General features: G+C 37.4%; 1 protein-coding gene across 8 annotated transcripts in view; it reads right to left on the bottom strand.

Moving 5' to 3' along the window:
• Positions 1 to 21,475, bottom strand: part of DYNC2H1 (dynein cytoplasmic 2 heavy chain 1) — a 375,588-nt gene that overhangs the window by 138,109 nt on the left and 216,004 nt on the right. For all 8 annotated transcript variants that reach the window (XM_078339343.1, XM_035263991.3, XM_078339345.1 and 5 more), the window contains 2 exons: positions 18,843 to 19,051; positions 16,577 to 16,681 (listed from right to left, as the gene is read on the bottom strand). In XM_078339343.1, the coding sequence (XP_078195469.1) occupies positions 16,577 to 16,681; positions 18,843 to 19,051 (314 nt within the window). The remainder of the gene's footprint in view (positions 1 to 16,576; positions 16,682 to 18,842; positions 19,052 to 21,475) is intronic.

The following is a 21,475-nucleotide window of genomic DNA, read 5'->3' as shown; positions in this document are numbered from 1 at the left end:
GTGGGAGAGAGGACAGGATAAAACAGGTTGGTTAATGGGCACAAAATACAGTTTGACAGCAGGAATAAGACCCAGTGTTTGATGGCACAACAGGGAAACTATAGTTAATAATAACTTATTGTACATTTCAAAATAACTAGAGAGGTGGATTTGGAATGTTCTCAATGCAAAAAAGTGACAAATATTTGAGGTGATGGATATTGCAATTCCCTTGATTTGATCATTACACAGTGTCCACTTTTATCAAATATCATATGAACCCCATAATATGTACAACTGCTATGTAACCATAAAAATACAAAAACAAGAAAAGAATATTTTGCCAATTAGTTTTGCCTAGCAAAATATCTTTTTTCTTGCCCTATATAAGGAGGTTACATGGTAAGTTAAACCACTGTGGAGAAAAGCTACCGAACCTCATGACACAAGTTAACTACCCTTACTCCATCAGTGTGTCATACAGGCATGAACTAGTATTCAGTAACATGTTTAAGTTCTAGTTTAGTAACTTTCTAAACATATGATCTTGGAAAAAAACAAAAACCTCCCTGGGCCTCAATATCCTCAAGTATAGAATGAGTTTGACAGTAGCCTCTCTTATTCTGAGAGTTAAGTGAGATAATTCATATAAAATGCTTATCACAAAACCTATTACAGGGAACACAAGAAGCATAAAAATCATCATCATCATAAACACAGGTTAAAAGGATAATACTATACATGCAATAAAAACTAATGAACTGTATATGGGAGAAGATAACATCAGAATTTTAAAAGAGATTTAAGTAGAGCTATCTGATGGCATCATTTGGTTCGTAATAAATGATGCCTGGGTCAGTAAAGGTATTTCACATAATTCTAGCAAGATCAAAAGTCACTGTTGTGAGACTTAAAGAGATTCCTTGTACTGGTTGCCATTTAAAAAATAATTTTCAAAAGCATATTTTTCCCCTCTCTGCTATTCTCATGGCCAGAGCCATGGTTCATCCACACCAAACATCCTATTCTTCTCCTTCATTTGTAGATCATAAATTTTGTACAGCTTCTAACTTTTCCTTATTTCTGCTTTTGAAACTAGCAGAAGCCGCTATTGAAACATTCCATATAAACCAGAGCAGGCAGCTGTTATGTAAAAACTTAAAGGACCAAGAATTGTATACTCATTAAAGATGTTAGAAATATATGTTTATCAGTCTACCAACTTGCATGTTTCCTATTCCTTCCATTCCCTCATTTCTTCTTTTTCTTCAAATGAAAATGTCAACAATGACCTAAAAAAACAAATTTTAAAATACTGATAGATGCTTTTAAAATGCACTATTGGATGCTAAATCAAAGAAATGCCAGACAAAATAAGGGACATTGAAAAATATCTCTTGAAGTCATTTTCCAAAGATGATATTTGAGTCCACGAAAGCCCTGATACATATGGTAATTATGGGAAACATATTTTGCTAAACTGAACTGAAGAAACAATTCAAAATTTTTCAAGGTGAATAATTAAGGAATATTTGGTTTCTCCGGTGTTTGTTTCTTTGAAAAGGTTCATTTTACAGCTGAAAGTTTCAGAGAATATTACTAGAAAACACCCTCCTCTCTTCAGCATGTGGAAAGACTGTTGCACAGCAATCTTTATATTCTGCAAATCTATCAAACTGTAATCTTTGTTCCACAAGCAGCCAACTCTACCATGAAACAAAAATCCTCTCTATCTTAAGAAATTTGCTTACCAGAACATTTTCAAAATATTGAAATAGACATTTCTCAGGTACTTAATGTGTTCAATTGCTGGAGTGTGTCAAAACCTTCACATTTAAGACAAGTGCAGAGAGGATCCAAGATGGCCGAATAGGAACAGCTCTGGATCGCAGTTCCCAGCGAAAACACAGAGGATGAGTGATCACAACATTTCCAAACAAATTTTTACTGCCCACAGACCAGGAGATTCCTGGGCAGAAAAGTGCCACGAGTCTCCAGTATGGCTGTTTCAGCTGGCACAGTGGGTCTCCACACAAAAACACACACAAAGCCGGGCACCGTTTCAACTGAACTGGAAAGTCTGAGAGACGGAGCCACCCATTCACCTGAAGAAAAGGGGGCTGAAACAGGAAGCCAGGTGATCTGGCTCGGCTCGTCCCACCCCACAAAGACCAGCAATCTGGAACGCTCTGGACTGAGAGTTTCACGGCAAGCACAGCTGGACCCAGGATGGTCCAGCACTGTCGGAAGGAAGTGTGTCTGCCATTACCGAGGCAGTCCACCACTACCAAGGGAGTCCGCCATTACCGAGGCAGTACGCCATTACAGAGAGAGTCCGACATTACTGAGGCAGACAGCCATTTCCGAGGCAGTTCTAAGGATATCCCTATAAACAAAACTGCAAGGAAGTTCACACGGCAGCTGGGCAGAGCCAACGGCAGCTCAGCAACGCCTCTGCTGGCAGACTGTGACTAGTCTACCTCCTTGCTGGGCAGAGCATCTATGAAAAAAGGCAGCAGAATGACAGGAACTTTATAAATAAAGCCCCACCTTCCTGGGACAGAGCACCTGGGAAAAAAAAGGCAGTTATGAATTCCATTGCAGCAGACTTAAACGTACTTTCCCAGCAGCTCTGAACAGAACAACGGAGCTCACAGCTCAGCACTTGAGCTCCTATAAGGGACAGTCACCTCCAGTAGCTCCCCGACCCCTGTATAACCAAAGAGACACCTCATAAAGGAGAGCTCAGGCTGACATCTGGCAGGTATCCATCTGGGACAAAGATAACAGAAGAAGAAACTGACAGCAATATTTACTGTTCTGCAGCTGCTGCAGGTAATCCCCAGGCAAGTAGGGTCTGGAGTGGACCTCCAGCAGTCCTACAGCAGGGGGGACTGTTAGAAGGAAAACTAAGAAACAGAAAGAAATAATTTCATCAGCAACAAAAAGGACATCTACTCAGAGACCTCATTTGAAAGTCACCAACCACAAAGACCACAGGTAGATAAATCCACAAAGATGGGAAGAAACCAGAGTAAAAATGATGAAAATACCCAAAACCACAATGCCTCTCCTCCTACAAGGGATCAGAACTCCTCACCAGCAAGGGAACAATGCTGGATGGAAAATGAGTCTGATGAATTGACAGAAACAGGTTTCAGAAGGTGGATAATAACAACCTTCTCTGAGCTAAAGAACATGTTCTAACCCAGTGCAAAGAAACTAAGAACCTTGAAAAAGGATTTGACAAAATGCTAACAAGAATAATCAGCTTACAGAGGAATATAAATGAATTGATAGAGCTGAAAAACATAACATGAGAACTTCGTGAAGCATACACAAGCTTCAATAGTCGAATCAACAAAGCAGAAGAAAGATCAGAGATTGAAGATCAACTCAATGAAATAAAATGAGAAGGCAAGATTAGAGAAAAAAGAGTAAAAAGAAATCAACAAAGCCTCCAAGAAATATGGGATTATGTGGAAAGACCTAATCTACATTTGATAGGTGTGCATGAATATGACAGAGAGAATGAATCCAAGCTGGAAAACACTCTTCAGGACACTATCCAGGAGAACTTCCCCAACCCAGCAAGGCAGGTCAACATTCAAATACAGGAAATACTGAGACTACCACAAAGATAACCCCAAGGCACATAATCATCAGATTCACCAGGGTTGAAATGAAGGAAAAAATGCTAAGGGCAGCCAGAGGGAAAGGTCGGGTTTCCCACAAAGGGAAGTCCATCAGAATCCCAGCAGAAGTCCTACAAGCCGGAAGAGAGTGGGGGCCAATATTCAACATTCTTAAAGAAAGAACTTTCAACCCAGAATTTCATATCCAGCCAAACTAAGATTCATAAGTGAAGGAGAAATGAAATCCTTTATGAACAAGCAATTGCTCAGAGATTTCATCATTACCAGGCCTGCTTTACAAGAGATCCTGAAAGAAGCACTAAACATAGAAAGGAATAACCAGTACCAGCCATTCCAAAAACCTACCAAATGGAAAAGAGCATCAGCACAATGAAGAAACTGCGTCAACTAATGGGCAAAATAACCAGCTAGCATCAAACGGGCAGTATCAGATTCACACATAAAAATATTAACCTTAAATGTAAATTGGCTAAATGCCCCAATCAAAAGACACAGACTGACAAACTGGATAAAAAGCCAAAACCCATTGGTGTGCTATATCCAGGAAACCCACCTCACATGCAACAATACACATAGGCTCAAAATAAAGGGATGGAGGAAGATTTACCAAGCAAATGGAGAGCAAAAAAAAAGCAGGAGTTATAATCCTGGTCTCTGATAAAATAGACTAAACCAACAAAGATCAAGAGACAAATAAGGGCATTACATAATGGTAAAAAGATCAATGCAAGAAGAGCTAATGATCCTAAATAAATATGTGCCCAATACAGCAGCACCCAGATACATAAAGCAATTTCTTAATGATGTACAAAGAGACTTAGACTCCCATACAATAATACTGAGAGACTACTAAGAGACTTCAATGCTCCACTGTCAATATTAGACAGATCAATGAGACAGAAAAGTAACAAGTATATCCAGAACTTGAACTCAGACCTGGACCAAGCAAACCTGATAGACATTTACACAACTCTCCACAGCAAATCCACAGAACATAAATTCTTCTCAGTGCCACATCAAACCTACTCTAAAATTGACCACATAATTGGAAATAAATAATTCCTAAGCAAATGCAGAAGAATGGAAATCATAACAAATAGTCTCTCAGACCACAGTGCAATCGAATTAGAACTCAGAATTCAGAAACTAACTCATAAATGCACAACTTCATGGAAACTGAACAATTGGCTCTTGAATGTTGAGTGGATAAACAATGAAATGAAGGCAGAAATAAAGATGTTCTTTGAAACCAACGAGAACGAAGACACAATGTAGCAGAATCTCTGGGACACATGTAAAGCAGTGTCTTAGAGGAAAATTTATAGCAATAAATGCCCACATGCGAAGCAAGGAAAGATCTAAACTTGACACCCTAGTCATCAAAATTGAAAGAGCTAGAGGAGCAAGATCAAGAAAACTCAAAAGCTAGTCGAAGACAACAAATAACTAAGATCAGAGCAGCACTGAAGGAGATAGACACACAAAAAAAACCTTCAAAAAATCAATAAATCCACGAACTGTTTTTTTGAAAACATCAACAAAATAGACCACTAGCCAGATTAATAAAAAAGAAAAGAGAGAATAATCAAATAGATGCTATAAAAAATGATAAAGGGGATATCACCACAGATTCCACAGAAATATAAACTACCATCAGAGATTACTACAAACAACTCTATGCACATAAACCAGTAAACCTGGAGGAAATGAATAAATTCCTGGGCACTTGCACCCTCCCAAGCCTAAACCAGGAAGAAGTTGAAACCCTGAATAGACCAATAACAAAGGCTGAAGTTGAGGCAGCAATTAATAGCCTTCCAACCAAAAAAAAGCCCAGGTCCAGATGGGTTCACAGCTGAATTCTACCAGACATACAAAGAGGAGCTGGTACCACTCCTTCTGAAACTATTCCAAACAATACAAAAAGAAGGTATCCTCCCCAAATCTTTTTATAAGACCAACATCATCCAGATACCATAACCCGGCAGAGACTTGACAAGAAAAGAAAACTTCAGGCCAATATCCATGATGAACACAGATGCAAAAATCTTCAATAAAATACTAGCAAACCAATTGCAACCACATATCAAAAAGCTTATCCATCACGATCAAGTAGGCTTCTTCCCAGGGATGAAAGCTTGGTTCAACATACGCAAGTGTATAAACGTAATTCACCACATAAACAGAACCAAAGACAAAAATCACATGATTATCTCAATAGATGTAGAGAAGGCCTTTGACAAAATTCAACAGCGCTTTATGCTAAAAACTCTCAATAAACTAGGTATTGAAGGAATGTATCTCAAGATAATAAAAGCTATTTATGACAAACCCACAGCCAATATCATACTGAATGGGCAAAAACTGGAAGCATTCCGTTCAAAATCTGGCACAAGGCAAGGATGCCCTCTCTCATCACTCCTATTCAATATAGTATTGGAAGTTCTAGCCAGAGCAATCAGGCAAGAAAAAGAAATAAAGGACATTCAATTAGGAAAGAAGGAAGTCAAATTGTGTCTATTTGCAGACGACATGATTGTATATTTTGAAGACCCCATCGTCTCAGCCCAAAATCTCCTGAAACTGATAAGCAACTTCAGCAAAGTCTCAGGATAAAAAATCAATGTGCAAAAATCACAAGCATTCCTATACACCAATAACAGACTTAAATAGATCCAAATTAAGAACTAACTGCCATTCACAATTGCTATGAAAAAAATAAAATACCTAGGAATACAACTAACAAAGGATGTAAAGGACCTACCTCTTCAAGGAGAACTACAAACCACTGCTCAAGGAAATAAGAGAGGACACAAACAGATGGAGAAACATTCCATGTTCATGGTTAGGAAGAATCAGTATCATGAAAATGTCCATAGTGCCCAAAGTAATTTATAGATTCAATGGGTATCCCCATCAAGCTACCAATGACCTTCTTCACAGAACTGGTCTTAAACTTCATATGGAACCAAGAGAGCCCACATAGCCAAAACAACCCTAAGCAAAAAAGACTAAGCTGGAGGAATCACACTACCTGACTTCAAACTATACTACAAGGCTACAGTAATCAAAACAGCATGGTGCTGGTATCAAAACAGAGATATAGACCAGCAAAACAGAACAGAGGCCTTGGAGGCAACACCACACATCTACAACCATCTGATATTTGACAAACCTGACAAAAACGAGCAATGGGGAAAGGATTCCTTGTTTAATAAATGGTGTTGGGAAAACTGGCTAGCCATGTTTCAGAAAGCAGAAGCTGGACCCCTTCCTGACACCTTACACGAAAATTAACTCCAGATGGATTAAAAACTTAAACTTAAGACCTAACACCATAAAAACCTTAATAGAAAACACAGGCAAAACCATCCAGGACATAGGCATAGGCAAGGACTTCATGACAAAAACACCAAAAGCATTGGCAGCAAAAGCCAAAATAGACAAATGGGACCTAATGAAACTCCACAGCTTCTGCACAGCAAAAGAAACAATCTTTAGAGTGAAACGGCAACCAACAGATTGGGAAAAAATTTTTGCAATCTACCAATCTGACAAAGGACTTATATCCAAAATCTACAAAGAACTAAAACGATTTACAAGAAAAAAAAAAAACCCATCCAAAAGTGGGCAAAGGATATGAACAGACATTTTTCAAAAAAAGACATATTTATGAAGCCAACAAAATGTTGAAAAATGCTCATCATCACTGGTCATTAGAGAAATGCAAATCAAAAACACATTGAGATACCATCTCATGCCAGTTAGAATGGCGATCATTAAAACATCTGGAGACAACAGATGCTGGAGAGGATGTGGAGAAATAGGAACACTTTTACACTGTTGGTGGGAGTGTAAATTAGTCCAACCATTGTGGAAGACAGTGTGGCGATTCCTCAAGGACCTAGAAACAGAGATTCCATTTGACCCAGCAATCCCATTACTGGGTACATATCCAAAGGATTATAAGTCATTCTATTATAAGGACACATGCACACATATGTTCAATTATAGCACTGTTTACAATAGCAAAGACTTAGAACCAACCCAAATGCCCATCGATGATAGACTGGACAGGGAAAATGTGGCACATATACACCATGTAATACTATGCAGCCATAAAATACAATGAGTTTGTGTCCTTTGTAGGGACACGAATGACCCTGGAAACCATAATTCTTAGCAACCTGACACAGGAACAGAGAATCAAGCACTGCATGTTCTCACTCATAGGCGGGTGTTGAACAATGAGAACACATGGACACAGGGAGGGGAGCATCACACACTGAGGTCTGTGGGAGGGGACTAGGGGAGGGACAGTGGGAGGTAGGGAGTTGGGGAGGGATAACATGGGGAGAAATGCCATATATAGGTGATGGGGAGGAAGGCAGCAAACCATATTGCCATGTATGTACCTATGCAACAATCCTGCATGTTCTTTACATGTACCCCAGAACCTAAAATCCAATTTTATATTATATATATATATATATATATATGTGTGTATATATATATATATACACAAAAATAAAGAAAATGAAAAATAAACAAATTAAAGACAAGTATGGGCAATTTATATTGATATTACATATTAGATATTGATATTGAACTTTGAATTTATTTTAAAAAGTAATAAAAGGCCAACGAAACCTGGTTTTGGTAACTAAAAATGGTTTTTGTAATAAAAAAACACTTTATTACATGAAAATGTTAGACTGAAAACCAAAGTTTACATTTGATATTTACAATTTAAAACAGATTTATACAATTTACAACTGATTTACATTTGATACTACTTGTAGCTAAATTCTCTTCTGCCCTATCTGTGCCAGAAATACCTAAATTTACCCCACTGTCTTTGTTTACTTTTTTTTTTAACTAGTAGAATCCTCAATGTGTTACTAGGCACATAGCTACCTACTGAAGAGACTAGAATACTGTCTTTGCCTCAGGAATTAACAGAGATGAAAAAATTTTAAATCAAGATTTTATTATATCTCAATTTTATTCAAACTATTAAATTAGTAAGAATATTTTCAAAGGTAAAGTAGGTTCACATTTTTCTGACTTGTGTTCAAAAATAACAAATTTTACACCATTTCTTTCCAGGCAACATGCTGCAAGTGTTCTTAGCCTCTGAAGGTGCCAACACTGAATGATTACTAACAAATGCAAACATTAAAAGGAAAAATAAGAATTTAAAAGAAATACATAAAACAGCTAAATAAAACCATGATATTACTGATAAAAGAAACCTCCTAGAGTTGAACTTATTATAGATGTTTTCAGCATCTAATTTGTACTAAAAGAGAAAAATAAATTACTAAAGTTAATTTTCCATGGTCCTTAAATTATGATGATAATTATTAAAATATCTATTAACTTTCTATTTATTGGATTTTTTGACAGATAAGATACAATAGAATCAAAATATTTCCTTAGAAACAACTTATTGGTAAAAACCACCAAATCCATATCCCATTAAAAAATAGTCATGTGCACCCTTACCCACAGCCATGCATATATATATACTCCCTCCTGTGAATAATACAGGCTTTGCTGTTGGGAAGGCCAGTATGGTAGAAATGAGTTTCAATAACATATAAGGTTTTCAGAATCCTCCTTTTTATAAACACATAAACCTTATAATAATTGCACCTTTTTTTTACACACACAATTTTATAATAATTCAACTTTAAATTCAAATATGTGAGAATACTTTTATAATTGCTATGTGTTAAAATTATACAGCAGAAAGTTATTTGGCTTGTAAACATTCAAATGTGTGTTAATAGGTCATTATATTTACATTCTTCCTGGAAACATAGTTCTTCTGTTTGAAGAACTTCCTGTAACAGTCTTATAGAGTAAGTCTGCTGGCAATAAATTCTGTCTTATTTAAGACTTTTTTTTTTTTGACTTGGAGTCTCATTTTGTCACCTAGCCTGGAGTGCAGTGGTGCAATCTTGGCTCACTGCACCCTTGGCCTCTTGGGTTCAAGCAATTATCCTGCCTCAGTCTCCCAAGTAGCTGGGATTGAAGGCATGTGCCACCACACCTGGCTAGTTTTTTATATTTTCGATTAAGACAGGGTTTCACTATGTTGGCCAGGCTGGTCTTGAACTCCTGACCTCAGGTGATTGGCCCACCTTGGCCTCCCAAAGTGCTGGGATTACAGGCATAAGCCACTGCCCCCAACCAAGAGAGACTTTATTTACTACTTCATTTTGAAAGATATTTCGCTGAGTTAGAATTTGTGGATTCCAGTTTTTTCATTCAGCACTTTAAAGTTACCACAATCCCATTTTCTCCTGACTTGAATGGCTTCTGAGGAAAAAGCTTCTCTAATATTTGTTTCTTTGTAGGTGGTGTGTGTTTCCCCACAACACTTCCTCTATCCTGCTGGTATTTCAGTATCTTTTTGTTTCACTTTTAATATTTTATGCCTATGTGTGTTTGTTTTTTAGGAGAGGGTGAGGTGGTGAAAATTTATCCAGCATGGTGTTCTTCAAGCTTTGTGGATTTGTGAATACTAATTATACAATTGTTAGATTGTTTGATTTTGTCTTACAATTCCTGGATACTTTGTTGTTCTATTTTTGCTTTCCACTGTTTTCTTCAACGCTATTGAAGCAAAACTGAATAGCAGAGAAGTTTGGGTAACTTTTATTGCTCTATCTTCAATTTCACTGATTCTTTCCTTGGCTATATCAAGGCTATAAACTTGTTGAACATGGTCTTCATCTCTGTTATTGTGCTTTTTATTTCTAGCACTTTCATTTTATTCATTCTTATAGTTTCCATAGCTCTGCTAAAATTAAACATCTAATCTTGTGTATTATGCTTTTTCATCAGAACTTTTAACATACCAATTGTAATTATTTTAAATTTCCTGTTAGGTAGTTCCAACATCTGTGTCATATCTTATTCTGGTTCTCTGGATTGTTCCTGGAGTGGTAACTTTTCTTGAATTTTCATATATTTTGTAATGTTTTTTGAAAGCTGAACATTTTATCTAGTGCAGTAGAGACTAAGGAAGTTTCAACACTTACAAATGCATATAAATTTCTTTATGATAGGCCTTTAGGGGTTTGTGGTAAGTGAGGAGTTGAGCTGGATTTGAGGGTAATTTTTTACAGGGCAGGTTTCAAATTCCTCAGAAGATACCTCTTCTTTAAAGTGGGGGTCTATACTTCCTTTTATTTAGGGTAGGGGCAGAATCTTATAGACCCCTCCCCACAAAACAGTTGTGTTTCTCTCCCTCAGGTTTCTGTCACAAAAAAATAGCTCCTGAGTACTCTCATCAGGTAAGAGCTCATGGAAAAAAAAAAGCCCACAAGTGGGTAAGAACACCCTAATCAGTTGCCCTCATATGCTAGCAGCCTATTCTAGCTAAATCCTTAACAGTGCCTGGGTGCTTATGCTCCAAGAAAGCAAATGTCTGTGTTATGTCACTTCTCTTTAGGCATCTCCTTAGATTTCATAGTTTTTGCCCTGCAATTTCATCTGAGAGGTTCAAAAACAAAGTTAAAAATTTGCAGTTTTTTTGGCTTCTATTGTTAAGAGTAGGAACAGTGCTCTTTCAAGCTCTCTGCATCACTGAGGTTTACTTATTTTTCACTACAACTTCCTTCCTTCATTCACTCCAAATATGGTCACCATCAGGTAAAGACGACCAAAATGTTCCAATGTATGAAATCCAATGAAAGAAGTGTAATTTCTGTCTCCATATCTGACTCTGCTGGTACCACATGTAAAAGTACTGTCACTGGCCAGTTTTGGTACAAGAGGTGGAGGGACATGAAGGAGATGAAGGGAATAGCACTGTCATAAAGGACGTACTATTTACTAAGTGTCATTTTGTGAGGATTCACTCAGGGTGGTGGAAAAAATATTAAAGAAAAAATATTCGAGAAAGTTATAGAATATAGTCATAAACCTTCTTGTAAGGCCAAGAAGTGTGCATAGTTTCAGTAGAAGTTTGGGCTGAAGGCAGCCTAAATCCCCTTTACATTTAGTTAATAAGAAGCAAATAGCTCAGGTAGGTAAAGGAGTTTATCTGAATCAGTGTTTGCTCATGAAGTCTTAAAACTAATCTCTGAGCCAGATGGCCCTCTCATGAGGAAGTCAACCAAGGAGACTACCCTCTAACAGTGTTTGCTTTAGGCATCCGAACCTGTCCTTTCATCTTTTCACTCTCATAGTGTTGGCTCAAGCCTTTGTCAATTAAACGTTACTAAATGAATGTTAGTCTCACTATGAAGAAAGCCAGCAGTCGTAACTGTTTACAGCACTCTCCAAAGAATCTGTAAGTGGCCACCCAGCAAAACTAGTAAAGCATAATATCTGTGTATCAGTGAACTTTATTCATCTGTTGCCAAGTAAAGGTCTGCAAGACAGACCCCCGCAAGTAGTGACCCTAACAATGGTGTCCAATGTGGGGTGACCCTGACACTATTTTAACTATTTTATTTATCTGGGGAGACAAAAGTCAACATACATAATACATACAAGATATTGTCCCATCTGGGCAAAGATATACATTCATGCTAATAGGTTAGAGCTTTAGGTATTTAAAAATTTATTGTTGCCGGCACGGTGGCTCACACCCATAATCCCAGCATGTTGGGAGGCCGAGGCAGGCAGAGCACGAGGTCAGAAAATTGAGACCATCCTGGCCAACATGGTGAAACCCTGTTTCTACTAAAATACAAAAAAATTAGCTAGGCGTGGTGGTGCATGCTTGTAGTCCCAGCTACTCAGGAGGCTGAGGCAGGGGAATAACTTGAACCCAGAGAGGTTGCAGTGAGCCAAGATCGTGCCCCTGCACTCCAGCCTGGTGACAGAGCAAGACTCCGTCTCAAAAAAAAAAAAAAAAAAAAACTATTGTTTAGTTTTCATTTTCTCAAACAAAAGTCTGTTTTAAACAAACAAAAAGCTGCAGAAATTAGAACTATTTTTTTTAATTTAAAAGAAGCAAAATTTCAAACTTTACTAAGTTATAAGAGAAGTATAATTTCTGCTTTAAAGATTTCTTTGAAAGAACTTAATTTAGCTTAATTTTAAAGTGTTTCTGATGTACTCCAAGTATCTTGATTGCACAAATTTGTGCAAACACAATAAAAATGACCTAATTCATGCGAAGTTTTTCTTCAGCAATGAAATGAAAAGTATATCTATTTAGATATAAATTCACAGGATACCTATTTAGTAGATACATGTTTCTGTTTTGCCAATTACATGCCAGTGGGACTTTCTCAACACATTTCTCCCCCCACTAAATTGAATTCCTTCAAAACAGAGACTATCTTTATTCGTCTTTACATTCCAAAACCTATTCCAACATTATATTAGAGGCAAATAATGTTGGATAGCTGAGATAAGTACAAGTAAAAAGTACCAGAGGATCAATACAAATACTTCGGGAAAGGATAAGCTTTGGGCTGACTACTGAACAAAGAATTTATAGAAGCCAAAGTGCTGGCAAGAGTAATTCTGAAAAAGAGAAAACACTACCAAGAGCGGATGGAGAAGTGATGCTGATGGCCAGGCTGAAGAGGGAGGAAGCTGGAACCCTCAGGGAAGTTCCCAGCCCCAAACAACTCCTGAGGAAGGGATGAGTGAGGAGACTAAGGGACATCTCACCCTCACCTTGGACCTGTGGGATCCTAGTTACAGGGGACCACACATTCCACATGGATGTGTGAGCTGGTGGAGGATCTGCCTGGAGACTAGGCGGAGACTGTGCTTTAGCTGGTGCAGAGCTCAGGAGTTTCTGTGTGCAGGACAGCTGCAGCAGAGTGAGGCCATAAGTCTCCATTCCCCCAGTAGTCCCCGTCACCCTCCGAGAGGCTCTAGCACCACCTGACTAGCAGGCCAAGAAAGAACGGGGCTGGCTTCCCCACAGGATTGGGGCATACATGTTCTGCTGGCCCTCCCATCCCCCTAGCCCCTCCACAGCCGCCCCAGAGGGTCATGTGCACAGCACAGCCTCTATAGCCCTGCCTGAGTGCTCTGCACCATCTGGGTATTTTCCAGGTAACCTAAGGGCACTTCAGATCCCCCAGGGCAGCCACAGCCTGACCCCAAGCCATAGGCTGTTCCAGTGTCTCAGGAAGGTGATGTGCACCTCAGGAGTACCGAGCCCAGATCTGCAGCCAGCACTGGGGCCGAGGAGAAGTGCCCACTCTCAGATCACTGAGACGGGTGGGACCTGTAGGTTTGTGGGCCGGCACAGAAGTGGTTCATACCTCCCTCCACAGGGCTGGTCTAGAAAGTGACACAGCCCATCAGAGGGAGCCCCACTGTCCAGAAATCATAACAAAAGAAACCCAGGCAAGGCGCCAATGAGCAGAGGAGGCTCACTGAAGACCAAGGTGGGGTCCCCAGTGAGGTGGTTTTATTCCCCGGCCCTCTCCCCACTCCAAGAACAAGCCTGAGAAAGCGAGGAAATACAAAACCACCACAGGACTGAGTGAGAACCCATCTACTAGCCACTACTCCTAAGCGCCATCTGTTGGACTGCAGCTCAAACTACAAAACTAAAAATCATTCTGCTAACAGATGCCGGTAAAACCAAGCGCCAGGAATTCACACACAAATAAAGACACCGTACAGGGCGTTGGCCCTCTGAAAGATCCAAAACAAACCCCGCTGATTGTGCCCAGCTTACGTCAGAGTTAAAGGAACGCCAGCCCCACCAGATGACAATCAGAGAAAAAACTGGCAATTCGATAAGCCAGTGTCCCCTTACCTTCAAAGGAGCCCACTATATGCCTTCCTCTGCCCACCAACAACGGTCCCTAATCAGACCAGAACATCTGAAATGACATACAAGGCAGAATGTGGCAAAAAAAAAAGTCTCAACTTGGCCGGGCGCGGTGGCTCACGCCTGTAATCCCAGCACTGTGGGAGGTTGAGGCGGGTGGATCATGAGGTCAAGAGATCGAGACCATCCTGGTCAACATGGTGAAACCCCGTCTCTACTAAAAATACAAAAAATTAGCTGGGCATGGTGGCTCATGCCTGTAATCCCAGCTACTCAGGAGGCTGAAGCAGGAGAATTGCCTGAACCCAGGAGGCGGAGGTTGCGGTGAGCCGGGATAGCGCCCTTGTACTCCAGCCTGGGTAACAAGAGCGAAACTCCGTCTCAAAAAAAAAAAAGTCTCAACGAAATTCAAGAGAAAGTTGAAATCCAATCCAAGGAATCCAGTAAATCAATCCAAGAGCTGAAAAATGAAACAGCCACTTTAAGGAAGAGCCAAACTACTTCTGGAATGGAAAAATTCACTACAAGAATTTCATAATACAATCAGAAGTATTAACAAAATATACAGGTGAAAGATACCCACGAGGAGAACTACAGAAACAGACACACAGACCAATAGAACGGAATAGAGAGCCCATAAATAAAGCTACACACCTACAACCATCTGACGATCTCTGAGAAGCAGTGAGGAAAGAACTTCCTTTGCAATAAACGGCGCTGGGTGAACGACCTGGCCATATGCAGAGTATGGAAACTGGAGCCCTCCCTCTCACCAGATACAAAAATCAACTCAAATGGATTAAAGACTTAAATGTAAAAGCTAAAACTATAAAAACTCTGGAAGACAACCTAGGAAATATAATTCTGAACATTGGCCGTGGCAAAAATTTCATGACAAAGATGCCAGCAGCAGTTGCAACCTAAACAAAATTGTCAAATGAGACCTAAATAAAGAGCTTCTGCACATCAAAAGAGACTATCAACAGAGTGAGAAGACAACCTACACAATAGGAGAAAAATGTTTGCAAACTGTGTACTCAACAAAGGTCCAATGTACAGAATCTAAAAGGAACTAAAGAAAAAAACAAACCACCCCATTAAATAGTGGACAAAAAACATGAAGAGACACTTCTCAAAAGAAGACATACATGTGGCCAACAAACATATGAAAAAAATGTTTGACATCATGATCATTAGAGAAATGCAAATTAAAACCATAATGAGATACCATCACATACCTGTCAGATTGGCTATGTAAAAAGTCAAAAAATAACAGGTGCAGGCAAGGTTGTAGAGAAAAGGGGATGCTTATACACCACTGGTGGGAATGCAAATTAGTTCAACCACTGCGGAAAATAGTTTGGCAATCTCTCAAAGAACCTAAAACAGAACTACCACTCAACCCAGCAATCTCATTATTGGTTATATATTCAAAGGAGTATAAATGGTTCTACTATAAGGATATACATACACGTATGTTCAGTGCATAACCACTTACAATAGCAAATCTATGGAGTCAACTTAAATGGCCATCAACTGTAGACTGGATTAAAAAAGTGTGATACATATACACCGTGGAATACTGTGCAGCCATACGAACAGAATACGACCATGTCGTTTGCAGGAAGGATGTGAAGGAGCTGGAACAAGACCGTGTGCTTCACAGCAAGGATGAATGGAGGTGGAGAACATTTTCAAAAGCAAACGAGCACTGGAACAGATGACAAAATACCACATATTCTCACTTATAAGTGAGATTTAAACACTGAGTGTACATGGACACAAAGAAGGGAACAACAGACACCAGGGCCTACTTGAGGGTGGAGGGTGGGAGGAGAGTGAGGATTGAAAAATCACCTATTGCCACTATGCTTATTACCTACGTGATGAAATAATCTGTGTGCCAAACCCCTGTGACACACAATTTACCTATATAACAAACTGGCACATTTGCCCTTGAATCTAAAATAAAAGTTTAAAAAGAAAAAGAAAAAAATCAGAAAACGAAATATTTTTAAAAGTATATTTAAAGTAAAACTGGAATGTGCTGTGCAAATAAAATAAAATGTTTTAATAGAGCTTGTGAGCTCTATGGTACCACATCAAATTTAGTTTCGTCTCCTTCAGGCTCACTAGCCACGTTTTTTGAAGGTAGACTTTCTTGTTAGGTTACCTGGGAACTGATGATGCGCTGAGATGAGCGAGCAATATTGGCAGGCAGACCAAAGAAACCAGGCTTGTCGTCCTCTGGCAGTTTTTCAATGACAGCACGGTAGTCCTAAATATAAAGAAGTGAAAAACAGTTTTTTTGTTTTTTTTTTAAAAAATAAAGATTAAACTTGCAATCATTGAAATAAGGAAGAAAAGATAATTTGAAATGTTACATTACATATTTTTTATTTTCTAGATAAATCTCACTTTGTATGATATTAACGCAGTTATCTATGGGAAGTATTCTGTCATTAATACTTCTTCATACTTCAATTACTTGATACTATGTTTTCGTATTGTAACTCCCACATACAAAGGGACCCTGAATTGTTTAAAACATATTTGAATGACTATGCCTACTATATGTAAGGTACTATGTTACGTGTTTTTAGGAAAGCTTTATAATTTTTTTCCTGTAACCTACCAAAGGCCAATCTGCAGAGCGCACTTCTGCTCATGTTAAATTAAGACAAATATTCAAGCAATCTACTCCTGTTTCTGTTTAACTTAGAGAAACCTTGTCAACGTGGAGACACACACTAGCATGCAAGCACTGCTCTGTAAATTCCTTCATCATACAGCAATTCCAGTCAGTCTACAGTTTGCTGGTGAGGTGTCATAAAAATGCATTGATGATTCTATTATTTCACCCTGAGAATTACCCTACACATTGAAAATGTGGATATAGTGATTCATCTATGGCATTTACCTTCTAGCAGAACCTTAGAGTGAATGAGCGTACATTATCTAGCTCTAACAGGCTAGTTTTCCTGTTTTTACTCTGTTTGTATAAATTGTACCACATGGTATGTATATTTTTTGTTTACAAGTAAGACTGATAAATCAGTCTGAATATGTAACCGCCAATTATTAGTCAACATATCACTGTATAGTTCTAGATAGACAGAATACTTTAGCCAGTCTGGACGAGAAGATTTCATAGCTATTTTGAAATGAGCAAAGTGTATAACTCTACAAAGACTAAATGTTTTCACATTTATAGGATGACTTATGAGAATCACTGTTTAGCTTTCTAACTGAGTTAGAAGAAAGACTAGCCTGTTAGAGCTAGATAATGTACGCTTTGTGAAAGAGGTAGTAACTAGAAGGGAACATAAGGAGAACTTCTGGGAAGCTGATAATATTCTGTTTCTTGACCCCGGTACTGGCTATACTCGTGGTAAATGTACAAAAATTCATGGAATTGTGCATTTACAATGTATACATTTCTGTATGAATTGTAAGCTATGAAATGTATGCTTCTAACAACAATGATGGAAGTCCTGTTGGGGTATACGCTATCTGAAATATATGTATAAATAATATATGATAGTCTCTATTTACTCATTCACTCTAAGGTTCTGCTAGAAGGTAAATGCCATAGATGAATCACTGTATCCACAATGCCTAGAACAGAACTGTCACTGAGCATATGTTCAATGCATGTTATCAAATAAATGAATAAATGAAAGATACTGAAAACAAAACAGATGGGATACTTAAGGTAATAGGTAAGATATTCAGTAAGAATAATATATTTAATACTGATTTTTAAACTTTTGTTTTTTGACAATTATGTAACAAATGAAGGATTTTTCTTAAAAAAATATTTGGATGAAAGAAAATAGCACAAAACTCAGAGAACTTCATAATTAAATAGAGATATGCCTTGTAATTCATGAGAAAATATGTAATAACAGTACTCTAATAAAGCATTATTTGCACAGTTATACACATATAAGTTTATAGCAAAAGAGATCAGAATGAAATCTTTTGGCTACATTTATTACATTTTTCTGGAAAAGATGAGTGCATTGTAGGAGGCTTTTAAGTGATGGCTCTAGGCAAAAGCTACGGCTGGCTGTACATGGAAATGTATCCATGGAAATGAATAAATACATGGAAACAAAACGTTGCTGTGAAAAACAAGATCAAGTCAATGCCTTTTATATATTTAGACAATCTTTAAGTGTACAAGCCAGAAACTGAAGACACATACTTATTATTTGTCCTCTCATATACTATAATCAACCACCCAACTTTTGGTAAGTACACAAAAGTTTTTAGGAAGCCTTACTAGAGTTGAGAGAATCAGGCCATATATTGTCATAACAATTAATAATCCAAACTGTAAATAGCTACTTGTGCATTTGAAAAGAGGTAACCTGTATTCAACCACGATTACATATCTACTTGGAGACAGACTGAAAATCATTCAATTTACCTACCACAATGCTGCAGGAATTAGGCAGTGAAACGGAATATGAACAAATGCTTTTCTTGTTCCTTTGGTTGAATACATCAATAACTGAAGAATTAAAAAACTGCTTCAGGTATGACTGAAGAACCCTAAGGTCAAAATAGTTATCTATACGTCCTCCGTAAATAGCATTTTCAAGTAAACCTTGTACAAATTCCCATTGTATGTCTTTGGTACCTATAATTAAAAAAAAACACTTCTATTAATTTTGTTTTTATAATATTAGCTAAATCCCTGGCTTGAGTAATAAGATATAGCAAAATATATTTAATACAATTAAATTGTTTCTTCAAATGACCATTAATATTAATAGTAAATAATATTTGAGATTTTTTAATCAAGTAAAATTTTCCAAACATTGTACATGATTAAATGCATTTATTACATCTATTTTACATATAACTCACTTAATCCTTATAGCAAAAATAAAATTATTAACATTATACAATTACATAGATGGAGAAACCTTCCTAAGGGATAGGGAGGCTGAGGCACCAAAATGAGAAAGTTACATAATCTCAAAGATCTGAACTAGAAATGAGGTGCTCTGAATCCAGTCAGATTATCTGAATTATCTGCCACATAACCCTGGCTACTAAAATTGGAAATTCCTTAAGAGAACCTATCCAAACCATAATTTTACACATTTGATGACACTGTTAGTTTACAAAATAATCTGATCAACAGGGAAACTCTACAAAACACCTTCACACATTACACTCTTCTAAATGTCGTGATTTTACATAGTCAACTATCCACTTTCTATTCTAATGGAAGAGAAATGTAATATTAAAAAACCACAATGGAACTTCTTATATAAGATACTATTTCATTTTGCAATGGAGATACCCTTGTCATCACAATTTAGTGGTAAAAATGTAAGAATTCCATCTCAGAGCAGCAGCAAGTACAGGAAACATAACTACATTTAAATTAGCTGGTAAACTTTACTGTGAGCATTACTAGCACAGTTCCATTTCATTACTATAAAGGTTAGATCATGACAAAAATTGGTTATCTACATGCCTTGAAACATAAGTGATTTAGGCTACCTCCTGCAGGATAAGGGGACCTGTATAGTGGAAGGATAAAGTTGTTCTCTGCCTACATCTTATTGTCAACAGTGACTAAACAAAGGACTTCACCGGGACTCAACTTTCTAGTTGTCTTGATACTAAATGATACCTTTATCATTTAGTCAGTCATTGATAAGTAAGCCAGTCATTGAAAAGTCACTAAGAAATACAGATATATTAGTGTATCTTTCAACTTACAAAATAGAAGCCACGGCCATTATGTGAAATATTTTATAGAGTTTTTATGAAAAAAATCTTATTTTTCTTCTACCTATTTTTCTCAAAACAAATTTTATGTGGTTCAGGATAAAACAAAATTAATAGAACTTAAATTATAAGAATTATGATGACAGCCAACAATTGATGATAGCTAATTCTATACATTAAATGTACTAAATACTAAATGCTTCATGTGGCTTCTGTCATTTAAACTTCTTGATATTTGAATAAACTGAAGTATCTACTATTATTCCTAATTTAAAGATCAGGAAACTCAGGCTTAAACATTAGGAGGCTTGCTCGAGGTCACATGGCTATTAATCTCAATACCAATTGTTCCCAGGAGTTAAAAATTTTTCTCTTCTTTAGCGCTTAATTCTACACATGTGGAAGTCCCTTCCTATCAGAAAATTCTGTCATCATAAGATTAGCAATTACATTTTTACTCAAAGATTCAATACCATTTTTTAAAAAACCTTTTGTTTAAAACACAATGATGTGAGATACCTATCTATATATGTCTTAGAATGCTATTAATTCTATCACAAACTTGAAACACATGATAAACAAATCATTCAAATTCTCTGTGTTTTGTTTTCCTCCTTTGTGAAAGGACACTAACACTAATAGCCTCAGAGTGGTATTATAAAAGTCAAATAAATATTCAAAAGCATTTTGGAAAATTACCAAGTTTTTAGGCAATCTAAAGTATTAGTCTATCTTCCCAAAAAAATCTGTGTCAAATGTTAACAACAATAGTCCATGGGGGTCAGGAAAGGGGTTCCCCATGCATGCGGCGGGGAATGTTGGGTCGTACGTAGAAAGGAGGAGGAGGAAGGCACTTCTAGAATACTGATAATACTGTTTTTATTTTTATTTTTTATTTTGGGCAAATTACATAGGTTCAATTTATGGAAAATATATTGAATTGTACATTTATGTGTACTTTTCTGATGTAGAATTTAAAAAAATCTTTTAAACAAACAGAAAATTCTCTCGAACTATTTGTCATTAACTAGTAATGGTGAACAAATGCATCCCCTATTGGCCTAGCAATTCTCCTCCTACATATATACTCAACAGAAATGTATCTATACATTCACCTAAAGGTATAGCAACATTACCCATAATCATCCCAAACTCAAAACTACCAACATACACATCAACAGAAACGTATCATTACACAAAGATATACTGTATAACATTGAGAACAGACAGACTACAACTAAATGCAAATATATAGCTGTATCTATCAAATACAATGTTAACCTCAGGAAGCCAAACAGTAGAGCATATGTGCAGTATG

Source organism: Callithrix jacchus, chromosome 10, assembly GCF_049354715.1.
Source record: "Callithrix jacchus isolate 240 chromosome 10, calJac240_pri, whole genome shotgun sequence".
Classification (NCBI taxonomy): Eukaryota; Metazoa; Chordata; class Mammalia; order Primates; family Cebidae; genus Callithrix; species Callithrix jacchus.
Note: the sequence above shows the minus strand (reverse complement) of the source record. Positions and strands in the feature narration are given on the sequence as shown.